Source organism: Podarcis cretensis (genome assembly GCF_951804945.1).
Source record: "Podarcis cretensis genome assembly, chromosome: 6".
In the NCBI taxonomy this organism is placed as follows: Eukaryota; Metazoa; Chordata; class Lepidosauria; order Squamata; family Lacertidae; genus Podarcis; species Podarcis cretensis.
Window position 1 is genome coordinate 89,611,252 of NC_137175.1, and position 12,353 is coordinate 89,623,604.

At 42.2% G+C, this 12,353-nt stretch overlaps 1 protein-coding gene and 1 long non-coding RNA gene across 3 annotated transcripts in view; both read right to left on the reverse strand.

Moving 5' to 3' along the window:
• The window catches only part of LOC307218961, a 61,623-nt gene extending 49,667 nt beyond the window's left edge, over positions 1 to 11,956 (reverse strand). Inside the window, exon 1 of the long non-coding RNA XR_013840193.1 lies at positions 11,769 to 11,956. This is a non-coding gene — a long non-coding RNA (uncharacterized lncRNA). The remainder of the gene's footprint in view (positions 1 to 11,768) is intronic.
• Positions 1 to 12,353, reverse strand: part of PLA2G4A (phospholipase A2 group IVA) — a 705,748-nt gene that overhangs the window by 666,866 nt on the left and 26,529 nt on the right. For both annotated transcript variants that reach the window (XR_013840026.1, XM_079981351.1), the window contains exon 2: positions 8,608 to 8,737. Coding sequence is in view for 1 of the 2 variants with exons in the window: in XM_079981351.1 (XP_079837477.1) it covers positions 8,608 to 8,640 (33 nt within the window). In the remaining variant the exon portion in view is untranslated. The remainder of the gene's footprint in view (positions 1 to 8,607; positions 8,738 to 12,353) is intronic.

The following is a 12,353-nucleotide window of genomic DNA, read 5'->3' on the forward strand; positions in this document are numbered from 1 at the left end:
CTCCAAAGGCTTGTGGATAGCCGCCTGAAGCCTGGAGAGCAAGAAGGGTCGGTGCACACCGATCACTCTTGCTCTCCAGGCTTTGCTTCGCTGGAGAGGTGCTGCACAGTTTTCCCTCTCTGTGCAGCACCCCTTCAGCGAAGCGGGAGGAGAAATGCCGCTTCACTGAAGGGGCGCTGAGCAGAGAGAGAGAGAAAATTTTTTTCTTGTTCTCCCCCTCTAAAACAAGGTGCGTCCTATAGAGCAAAAAATACGATATATGGATTTGGAGACTATGCCTCACCCATCTGCATGCACAGAAAGAGTGTGGAAAACCTACCATTGTAAAAAATTGCATAAGAGTGGTTACATTTATGTATTTAATGCCGCTTCACTGAAGGGGCGCTGAGCAGAGAGAGAGAGAAATTTTTTTTCTTGTTCTCCCCCTCTAAAACAAGGTGCGTCCTATAGAGCAAAAAATACGGTATATGGATTTGGAGACTATGCCTCACCCATCTGCATGCACAGAAAGAGTGTGGAAAACCTACCATTGTAAAAAATTGCATAAGAGTGGTTACATTTATGTATTTAAAAACTTTTAAAAGCTTTGCTCTAGAACCAAAAAGGTTCCCAGTGTTCCTTAGACAGTAACAGTTAAGACATCCCTGACTGCAGGCTCACATCCTAAAAGACAAAACACAAAAGGGAAAAGGTCTGGAGAAGGAAGAGGATGACAATCAAACCAATTCTTACATTTGTTTTTAATAATGAGTAGCTTGAATGGAAACAGGCAGGGAGAAGGGGAGCCAATCAGAGCTGGTCTGTCAAGGCAGCCAATTGAGTGGTCCGAAAGTTCTCTCTCTCCTTCACTCCAGCCAACTGGAACAGTTGCTAATAGGTGACAGCTGAGGGTTGAAGGAGCCAAAAGGAGCTGATTTATCAGCTAAACTGATGGATTGATGGTATTGATAAAATCATCTTTTTTGTTATATTTTTTATTAAATTTCTGTTTTACATTTTAGAATATTCACTTAAACATCCTCAAAATATCAGTGACTTCCCTTCCTCTCTTTCCATGGTTCATTTTGCACAACATAAATCCCTGCAAATTTTATTATTATTTTTTAAATAATACAGTGGTGCCCCGCAAGACAAATGCCTCACAAGACGAAAAACCCGCTAGACGAAAGGGTTTTCCATTTTTGAGGCACTTCGCAAGACGAATTTCTCTATGGGCTTGCTTTGCAAGACAAAAACGTCTTGCGAGTCTTGCGATTTTTTTCCGCTTCCCCCCCCCTTTTTCTAAGCCGCTAAGCTGCTAATAGCTGCTTAGCCGCTTAGCCGCTAATAGCCGCTAAGCCGCTAATAGCGCTAAGCCGCTAAGCCGCTAATAGGGTTGCTTCGCAAGACGAAAAACCCGCTAGACGAAGAGACTCGCGGAACGGATTCTTTTCGTCTTGCGAGGCACCACTGTATTTTTATTCATTTTCCACAAAAGAGGGGGGAAAAACAAACATTTTTTATACAATCAATTCACATTTTATCACATATTCATCTCTTTTTTTGACTTCCCTCAGCTCCTCTGCCGATCTTTCGTTTGCATCAATATTATTAACGCACTTCTTAACTTAGTATTGCCTTTAGATATCTCCTTCCCTCCTCTTATTTTCTTTTTAACAATATTCCTCTGTTTTTCACAGAGTCTCTTGAAAACCAACAGACGTTATCTGTTCATCACATATGCCTTTCAGATAATCTTTAAATCTTCCCCAGTCCTCGATGAACTTTTGGTCTCGTTGATACCGAATCTTCCCTGTTAGTTTGTCCAATTCTGCATAATCAGTCAATTTCAGTCTCCATTCTTCCACCGTCGATAATTCTTCCTGTTTCCATTTTTGGGCCAGAAGTATTCTCGCTGCTGTAACTGCGTATTGAAAAAGTTTACAATCTTTCTCACTTATCTCATTTCCTACCAATCCCAATAAGAAGGCCTCCGGTTTCTTAATAAACGTATATTTCAACATCTTTTTCAATTCACTATATAGTGGTACCTTGCAAGACGAAATTAATTTGTTCTGCGAGTTTTTTCGTCTTGCGATTTTTTTCGTCTTGTGAAGCACGGATTTTGGAAAAGCTTCAAAAATCACCAAAGTCTTCAAAAACCTCAAAAAAGGCTACCACATCGCGTGCTATGAGTTGCTCCTCGAAGTCAAGTTGCAACTGCACCCCCTGAATGCACGGTTTCAAGAAAAAGGAAACAAACTTGCAAGATGTTTCTGTCTTGCGAAGCAAGCCCATAGGGAAATCCGTCTTGCGAAGCAACTCAAAAAACGAAAAACTCTTTCGTCTTGCGAGTTTTTCGTCTTACGAGGCATTCGTCTTGCGAGGTACCACTGTAATGCTATTTGGCAGTGGTGACCAGGACTGTACTTCATAGTAGTTGGTTGTTGTTACCATGTAAAGCTTCAGCTGTTTTGTATTATGTGTTCGGTATTCTGACGCGGGTGGTGCTGTGGTCTAAACCACAGAGCCTAGGGCTTTCCGATCAGAAGGTGTGCGGTTCGAATCCCCGCAACAGGGTGTGCTCCCATTGCTCGGTCCCTGCTCCTGCCAACCTAGCAGTTCGAAAGCACATCAAAGTGCAAGTAGATAAATAGGTACCGCTCTGGCGGGAACGTAAATGGCGTTTCTGTGCGCTGCTCTGGTTCGCCAGAAACGGCTTAGTCATGCTGGCCACATGACCCGGAAGCTGTACGTCAGCTCCCTCAGCCAGTAAAGCGAGATGAGCGCCGCAATCTGAGTCACCTGGGACTGGACCTAATGGTCAGGGGTCCCTTTAACTTTACCTTTTATCCTGACTCTGGCTACCTGGCATCAGTCGTTTGCTTATTTGTTTCATTTCACAACATTTTATTTACTGCTTGATTGAAATAAAACCTCAAAAAAGAAAAAAACAATGAGCTGCTTCTGCAGCACAGTAGACAGTGCTGCATCTGGAAGTCGTTGGAAGTGTTTGAGCACACTGTAAATCTTTCAGATATTCAAATATGCCAAGTGACCCTTTTCATCCAGGAGGTGGCAGGAGTAGCTAACCTCATCCTCTTACAGAAAAGATGCAAGCCATTGCACAGGATTACTACTACATGACAACCTGCAACAGGATAACCCTCTAATATGATCATGTTCGTCCTCCATTCCTCACTCACAAACAAACATGCGCACATTAGACTGCCATTGGTAAAGCCACAGAGTGGTGAAATACGCGCTTTTACAGCCTCCTTGCAGCAGACTCACCAAAAAGGATGTGACTGTATGTGGAGGGAAACCCAAAGCCACAGAGATGATAAAAGGATCACTTCAAGGAAGCACAGAAAAGTATTTTTAGCACCCCAGTAGTTTAGCATTATGATGAATAATCCGGCAGCTACCTCTGAACAGATGCTGCTTTTTTTCCTGCTACCAGCTATTTCCAGAGAATCTGGATATACTACAGCTAATATTTTCATACAGTTCTCCGGAGAATAATAACCCACGTGTTAATTTCAGCAAAAGTACACCTGCATTTAAGGGTGCAATTACTAATTTTCACAGTAAAAAAGTTAAAATGCATTTGTCCATAATGATTTGAACCGAAGCAAACAGAACTCAAACTGAACCATTTTGCCTTAACTAAAAATTAATAATCCATAAACAATAGTTGATTTGCACTACTCTTGTTCAGCCCATTGAGTAAAGGACAGAGGGAGAGCCTTAGATACTCAAGGACTGTCCGCTAAATTTCTAATTATTTATTGGTTTTTTACCAATTTACTCAGCTGGCCTCCCTCCCAATCTTAAGCAGAGTTTCCTGATCAAGTCTGTAAAATGACGTCTGAACGATATAGAGTTGTAAAGGCCGCAGAAAAATTAGGGGGTGGGGGAAGAGACATTTTCCAGGAAAAAAGCTCTTTCTGTGACATGCAGAAAGAACATTTTAAAGCCCCTGTCTAGCTTACAGGGCTCTGGGAATATAATGTGACGCCTTTGCAGAACCTCCTGCAAGATTTCACAAGATTTCTGCAATCTTGTAAGATCTTGTGAGAGGTTCTCCAGAGGCCTCGCATGACCTTCCCAGAGCCGGTAAGCAAGGAAAAGGGGGCTTTAAAAGCTACCCACCTTGCATGAGGGGAGCAAGTCCCACTCAGCACTGGCTGTGGTCATTCTGGGGGTGTTCTATCTTTGTGCGATTTTGCCTGTACAGTGGTACCTCGGGTTACATACGCTTCAGGTTACATATGCTTCAGGTTACAGACTCCGCTAACCCTGAAATAGTGCTTCAGGATAAGAACAGAAATCGGGCTGCAGCGGCGTGGCCCCATTAGCTAAAGTGGTGCTTCAGGTTAAGAACAGTTTCAGGTTAAGAACGGACCTCTGGAACGAATTAAGTACTTAACCCAAGGTACCACTGTATACCAAGCAGTACAATTTTATATTCCAAACAAGTAATAAAATAACCCACTTAAGTAGTTAAAACAGTAAAATGGGTGCAGGGCATAGCGATCAACTGTCCCTTATTTGGCAGGAAACTCCCTTATCCCAGTGCCATGTCCCGCTGCTGTCCCTTATTGATGATGTCCCTTAAATTTCCCGGGTTTCATGCTCGCCCGGCGCAGGAGGGAAGCAGCGGCTCGGGGTCCTCCGCCATGAGAGAGAGAGCGCACACGAGCTGCCGCATCTCCGTCTCTCCCTTTCCCCCCTCAGGGGCGCGTCATGAGGAGACAGGTGGCAGCGGGCGGGCAGGCAGCCTCTCTCTTGCGAGACTTCCGCCGTGCTGCCAGGGGAAGCCAGAGGCGGCACCAGCGGCTGAGGAGGCTGCCCGAGGAAGGAGGAAGAGGGTGGGATGGGGAGGGACACAGAAGGGCGGCGCTTCAGCGGCTGCCGCGGTGCCGCAACCACCTCATGCTGGGCTCGCTGGCGGCGTGGGCGAGAGTCTCTCTCTCTCCCCCCCTCTCTCGGGCTGGGAAGGGCCGATGGAACTCCTCGTGCCAGGACGACAGCAGCCCCGACGTGCTGCTTAGCATACCCTCCAACCAGTGCAGCATCTTTTTTTTTTTTTAATAAATATTTTATTAAATTGTCATAATACACAATATACATACAAGATCCCTTCACCAAAAAATAGTACACAAAAAAGCCAGAACAAATAAACCAAAAAACAATATAGAAAGAAGGAAGTAAAAGATAAAGAAGGAAAAGAAAAAAACCAACCATTCAACACAGTTTTTTTGTATATAACTAACTGGACTTCCTCACATCTCCTTTACCCTGCATTATTTATATTAAAAATATCAGCAAATTATTACCTTGTTTCATACCTTATTTTGTACTTTCCAAATATTATACTTCTAAATTTAAGATAATTTTACTCATACCTTAAATTTAAACATATTGTTGCCTTAAACTTCGACCTTTTCTTACTTATAACTTAATTTTCTATCTTACAAAATCTATTTGCTGGAACTAAGATTTTCTAAATCGTGCAGATACTTAACATTCATACAACTTATATTGTTTTTGTAAATAGTCCTTAAACTTCTTCCAGTCCTCTTCCGTTGTTTCTTCTCCCAAGTCTCGGATTCTGCCAGTCATTTCAGCCAATTCCATATAATCCATCAATTGCGTCTGCCACTCTTCCAGTGTGGGCAAGTCTTGTGTCTTCCAATACTTTGCAATAAGTATTCTTGCTGCTGTTGTCGCATACATAAAGAAACTTCTGTCCTTCTTTAACACTTTCTGGCCGACAATGCCCAAGAGGAAGGCCTTCGGTTTCTTAACGAAGGTATATTTAAATACCTTTTTTAGTTCATTATAGATCATTTCCCAGAAGACCCTCACTTTTGGGCATGTCCACCAGAGGTGAAAGAATGTCCCCTCAGCCTCTCTACATTTCCAACATTTATTATCAGACAGGTGATATATTTTTGCAAGCTTGACTGGGGTCATGTACCACCTGTATATCATTTTCATAATATTCTCCTTCAAGGCATTACATGCCGTCAATTTTATTCCGGTGGTCCATAACCTTTCCCAGTCCTCAAACATAATGCTATACCCAATATCCTGAGCCCATTTTATCATGGCTGATTTAACAGTCTCATCCTGTGTGTTCCATTTAAGCAGCAAATTATACATTCTCGAAAGTACCTTAGTCTTTGGTTCCAACAGTTCTGTCTCTAATTTCGACTTCTCCACCTGGAATCCTATCTTTTTATCCAATTTAAAAACCTCTTGAATTTGAGCGTAGTGTAACCAATCTTGCACCTTATTCTTTAATTTCTCAAAGCTCTGCAACCTCCATTTGTCTCCAATTTTTTCTATTATTTCCCAATATTTCGGCCAACAGGCCTCCATATTGAGTCTTTTCCGGGCCTTAGCCTCCATTGGTGATAGCCATCTCGGGGTCTTACTTTCTAGTAAGTCTTTATATTTTGTCCAGACAATAAATATTGCTTTTCTGACAATATGGTTTTTGAACATTTTATGAATCTTTACCTTGTCATACCACAAGTATGCATGCCAACCAAAAGCATTGTTAAACCCTTCCAGATCTAGGACATCAGTGTTCTCAAGAAGTAACCAATCTTTCATCCAGCAGAAAGCTGCAGCTTCATAATATAACTTTAAATCTGGCAGGGCAAACCCCCCTCTTTCTTTTGCATCAGTTAGTATTTTAAATTTTATTCGGGGCTTTTTGCCCTGCCAGATAAATTTAGAAATATCTTTCTGCCATTTTCCAAAACATTCCACTCTGTCCACAAACTGTAGAGTTTGAAACAAAAACAACATCTTTGGCAATACAATCATCTTTATAGCTGCAATTTGACCCAGCAAGGAAAGTTTCAATCTTGACCAAGTTTCTAAATCCTTTTTAATTTCTGACCAGCATTTTTCATAATTATCTTTAAATAAATTCAAATTTTTAGCAGTCAAGTTAACCCCTAGGTACTTCACTTTTTTAACCACATTTAACTCTGTCTCTTTCTGAAACCTTTCTGCTTCCAAAGATGTCAGATTTTTTACCAAAACCTTAGTTTTTTGCTTATTCAATTTGAATCCTGCCACCCGACCAAACTCATATATCAGTTCCAAAACTCTTTTCGTACTAGATTCTGGCTCCTGTAATGTTATTACCAAGTCATCTGCAAAAGCTTTCAATTTATACTGTTTCACTCCGACCTGTATTCCTTGCACCGACCGGTCCTCCCTAATCATGTTCAAAAGCACCTCTAGGACTGAAATAAACCAGTGCAGCATCTTAATGTAGTGATTTCCCCCTCTGCATCCCTTTCATAACTCTATTTTTATAAATCATTTGTCCATCCATAGTTCAAATTTTTACTACAAGTTTTCTGTCAATCCTACCAATGTATGTTACTCTTTACAGTAGCTTTTCAACTAAATTATAAACTTTCCCCATTCTTTATTAAAGAGGTCCTCTTCCTGGTTTCTAATTCTGCCTGTAAGCTTTGCCATCTCGATGTCGTTCATCAGTTTTGTCTGCCCCTCTTCTTTGGTCGGAGTTGGAGACCCTTAGGATCATCTAGTCCAACCCCCTGCAAAACACAGTCAGTGGCAGCCAAAGCAGCATTGTTCCATCCGTGCCGGATTTCTGTATAAACTAGGCAAAATCCCTTATTTTGGCTGCTAATCCCTTATTTTCGAGGCTGCTGGTCCCTTATTTTCAAATCTGTAAGATGACAGCTACGGTGCAGGGTTCATAAGTAAGTTATGGACTCGATGGCCCTTGTGGTCTCTTCCAACTCTATGATTCTATGATTCTAAGTTTAGCGGATATTTTGGTTTTTCCCAAAAATGTCATCCTCCCCCCCACCCCTGTGTTGAGGCCATGGGCATAGCCAAAGGGGGGCAGGGAGGGGCAATTGCCCCTGCCCTAAATTAATAAAAATACATGGCTAACAAAAGGCCTGCCCCCTCCCTAACAAATCTCCTGGCTACGCCTGTAGTTGAGGCACAGGTATTTTTCCATGGCTTCAACAAATTTTACACCTCTAAAACTTGAAATCAACTATTTCTTGCAGTTGAGCTCCTTCAGCTTCCTCTGCCTTTGGTTCTTCTTGCTTGAAGGAAGGTCATTCGCAAGTTTCCTATACAAGCCTTCCACATCTAGTTTCCGTAATTTGTCAGAGGGGGAACTGTCTTCTTGAAAAGCAAACAGCAAACCAGAATACTGAAGTCTTTGCTTATTTTCAGCCCCTCAACTAATCAGTTTAATCTGTAATTAAAGTTTTAGTTACCTAGTTACACGCTAGTACAGAATTTATCTTACTAAACATATCAGCTTTCGGGTATACGGTTGTTTTTTTACAGAGTTTATATCCCCTTATCTTCAGAAATACATGAATTGAGGCCAGCTGGAATATTATTTTCCTTACTCAGTGCACTTAAAATATTTTCACGTCAAGTTTTTTTCACATTTTTCCCGGCTCGCCCAAACTTACAGTGCGTAATGCTTATACACACAATCCCTAAAATTGCAAGCCTCGTTAAAATAATTTGTTGTAGTTAATTCCATTGTTATTAGCCGCAGTTTATCCCGAGCATTGGGAATAGGAAGTCTAATCAACTCACCATAATTTGCTGATAAGGATCTGTAGAAGACATTTTGGTTTCGGTAACTGCCTGAAACAGGCGGTGGACGATGTTATCAGCTGCTGATGTAATGTTCTTTTCACACTGGACTCACACAGTCTTTTAAGGGCTGTACAATTAAAAAAAGCCAGAAAAAAGTTTTAACTCTTTTTATTTCTGCAGCCAATCTCCAGGCATAATACTGTGCCCCTAATGCACCACCCACCCAAAAAAACCCTCTCTTGTGCCAAACCAACTTCCTGCTGGCTTCAAGGGAAGACAAGCAAAAACAATAGTTTGGGCTTACAGACTGAAACCTTACCTGCCATCTTTTGGGCTGCTAGTTTAAAAAGTCCGGGTGGCAGGTTTCTGTTCTAGCACCTCATTTTTCTCTCTTCGTTGAGAGAGGGCTTTGCAAAGTTCAGTTCAACTAAGGTGGAAAGAGCCTTTCAGCATTTCTTTCCAGTGCCTCAAATTTATGGAATTCCACATGTAAAATTAAGCAGGCATAGCAGGAAGGAAGCCCTAGTGTACAGTGGTACCTAGAGTTACATACGCTTCAGGTTACATACGCTTCAGGTTACAGACTCCGCTAACCCAGAAATAGTAACCCGGGTTAAGAGCTTCGCTTCAGGATGATAACAGAAATCGGGCTCCAGCGGTGCGGCAGCAGCAGGAGGCCCCATTAGCTAAAGTGGTGCTTCAGGTTAAGAACAGTTTCAGGTTAAGAACGGACCTCCGGAATGAATTAAGTACTTAACCTGAGGTACCACTGTATTTGATTGGGGCTAACTCTGAATAAAATGCAGAAAATTCAGCTGTCCGTTTTTCAAAGGTAGTCCCTATACCTGCAAGTATTTCGCTTATATATTTAAAAATATTTCTAACTTGTCTTTCAGAATTAACTGAGATCACTATTGCAAGGTTTTCATTGTCCAGTGAGGCATGTTGCCAACTACCGTATCTCCAACAGCAGTGACAGATCTATGTGTAAAAGGTAAAGGTAAAGGACCCCTGGACGGTTAAGTCCAGTCAAAGGTGACTATGGGGTTGCGGTGCTCAGCTCGCTTTCAGGCTGAGGGAGCCTGAAATCATATGGTGATGTCAGCAACTAGGGTGATGTGCCAGCCATATTTATGAGCAGTTCAAAAAGAACACTTGGACAGCTCAATAATTCAAGCCATGCAAATATTGTATTAAGTGATGCAAAAAAGCTGTTGGGAACAAATGTGGGAAAAGACCCTGAACAAGCATATCCATTCTTCCTTCTTCCTGCCAGAGGCACTCCCCACAGACTCCACTGCTATTCTCCACAGAGCATTCACCAATATTTATAATATGAAGCAAATAATTATACTGTAGAACACAGACTGCCTTTTCCTGGGATGTCATGATAAGGACAGCATTGTCAGAAATCTCCAACATGGCATTTTTAAGAGGAATCTTTCGGGGGCAAAGCTACATGAAACATTTATGTCTGAAAGTATCACCACAGCATAAAATTATTGAATTTGAGCTTCAAAAAGAGAAATGGAGATCTAGATTTATCACTGCAACAAAAGTCCACCATGTATTGACCTCAAAGAGGCATTTAGGGAGTATGAGTTCTCGACTCTCCCAAGATCTCTTTCTATGGAATCTGGAAGCACTTCTTACCCGTCGAAAGTCAGGCTTGTCCTAGAGCCCACAGAGACACACAGACCCATTTTTGAGGATTTCCTCCCACTCTATGTAGGCTTTTAAATTATCATGGAATGCAGCTCTAAGCAAGATAGCATGTACAGTGGTACCTTGGTTCTCAAGCTTAATCTGTTCCAGGAGTCCGTTCGGCTCCCAAAACAGTTCGAAAACCAAGGCGTGGCTTCCGATTGGCTGCAGGAGCTTCCTGCACTGAAGCGAAAGCTGCGTCGGACATTCAGCTTCTGAAAAACATTCTCAAACCGGAACACTTACTTCTGGGTCTGTGGCGTTCGGGAGCCAATTTGTTCGACAACTAAGCTGTTTGGGAACCAAGGTACCACCATATATGCCCACAAGGAAAATCCGTAGGTGTTGTATCATCACACACTTTGCACATGAATTTTCCTTTCCAAATTTCCAAATTCCAAATTTTCCTTTCCAAAAACCCTGGTCTAACCCACAGAGAGTACCTTCTTGTGTTCTTAGGACAACCCCATACCAATTGTCAGTGCTTTTGAACAGTCCTTGACGTAGCTTTGGTATTTCCATAGTTCTAAAACTTTTACAGTGGTGCCCCGCAAGACGAACGCCTCGCAAGACGGAAAACCCGCTAGACGAAAGGGTTTTCCGTTTTGGAGGCGCTTCGCAAAACGAAATTCCCTATGGGTTTGCTTCGCAAGACGAAAATGTCTTGCGAGTTCCTGCGGGGGTTTTCCCCTCCCCCCCCCTTTTCCTAAGCCCTAAGCCGCTTATCAGCTGATCCGCTGATAAGCCGCTTATCAGCTGATGCGCTAAAAGCCGCTAAGCCGCTAATAGCGCTAAGCCGCTAAGCCGTCAATGGGCTTGCTTCGCAAGACGAAAAAACCGCTATACGAAGAGCCTCACGGAATGGATTAATTTCGTCTTGCGAGGCACCACTGTATTGTTAAAGCAAAACCAAATTGTAGTGGTACACCATGTATGCAGCTTTACTTCCTGGTGTCTGAACAGCAAATGCTTTGTTCAGAGGTGTTGCAAAGAGTCATCACTCAAAACAATAATGGAAAGATTAAGGGGAAACAAGGAGACATCTTCCGTGTAAGCAGTAAGGCGAGATGCAAAATTGTGCAAACATACATTTCAGGAAATATCAAGAGCTATACAAAACAGACCATTATATTTATATTATGCCATTTCTACACACATTTCTGGGTGCTGGAGATAATGACCTGTGCCCCACATATCATATCATATCATATCATATCATATCATATCATATCATATCATATCATATCACATCCCAGTCATTTTAACTAGATTCTGATAGCACTACCAATATTTAATTACAGCTGATGCACAAGTGCCACTGAACACTGAAGGACTTAGCTCCAAGTAAACATGCACAGGACTGTGCTGTTACAACATGCTAAAAAAGTTTCCCATAGTTTCACTCATAAAGCTAAGAAAAAGCATTAGGCAAGCTGTATGAAATACAGTGGTACCTCAGGTTACATACGCTTCAGGTTACAGACTCCGCTAACCCAGAAATATTACCTCAGGTTAAGAACTTTGCTTCAGGATGAGAACAGAAATCGTGCTCTGGCGGCACGGCAGCAGCAGGAGGCCCCATTAGCTAAAGTGGTGCTTCAGGTTAAGAACAGTTTCAGGTTAAGAATGGACCTCCGGAACAAATTAATTCTTAACCCGAGGTACCACTGTATATAGACCTCCCTAGAATCATAGAATTGTTTAGTTGACCAACATGGGGCTCGAACCCACAACCTTGAGATTAAAAGTCTCATGCTCTACCAACTGAGCTATTCATCCCCTGTATGCCACCCCCTATAAGGGTGTTTCAAAAGAACTACACCGTCACAATGAATTCTTAAAGAACTGGCTAATCATATGTTTCACACTTATACACTGTCACCTCGGGAGACCAAACTAAATGACAATTAACAGACACCGGATGACTTTCTTCAATTGTGCAGAACCAATGGGCTGTACATTAGTATGTGGTGCAGGCCCCAGTTCAAATTTCCACCTAGGATTGACCTCCCTCAGTGAATTATCTCACAGGGTTCCCA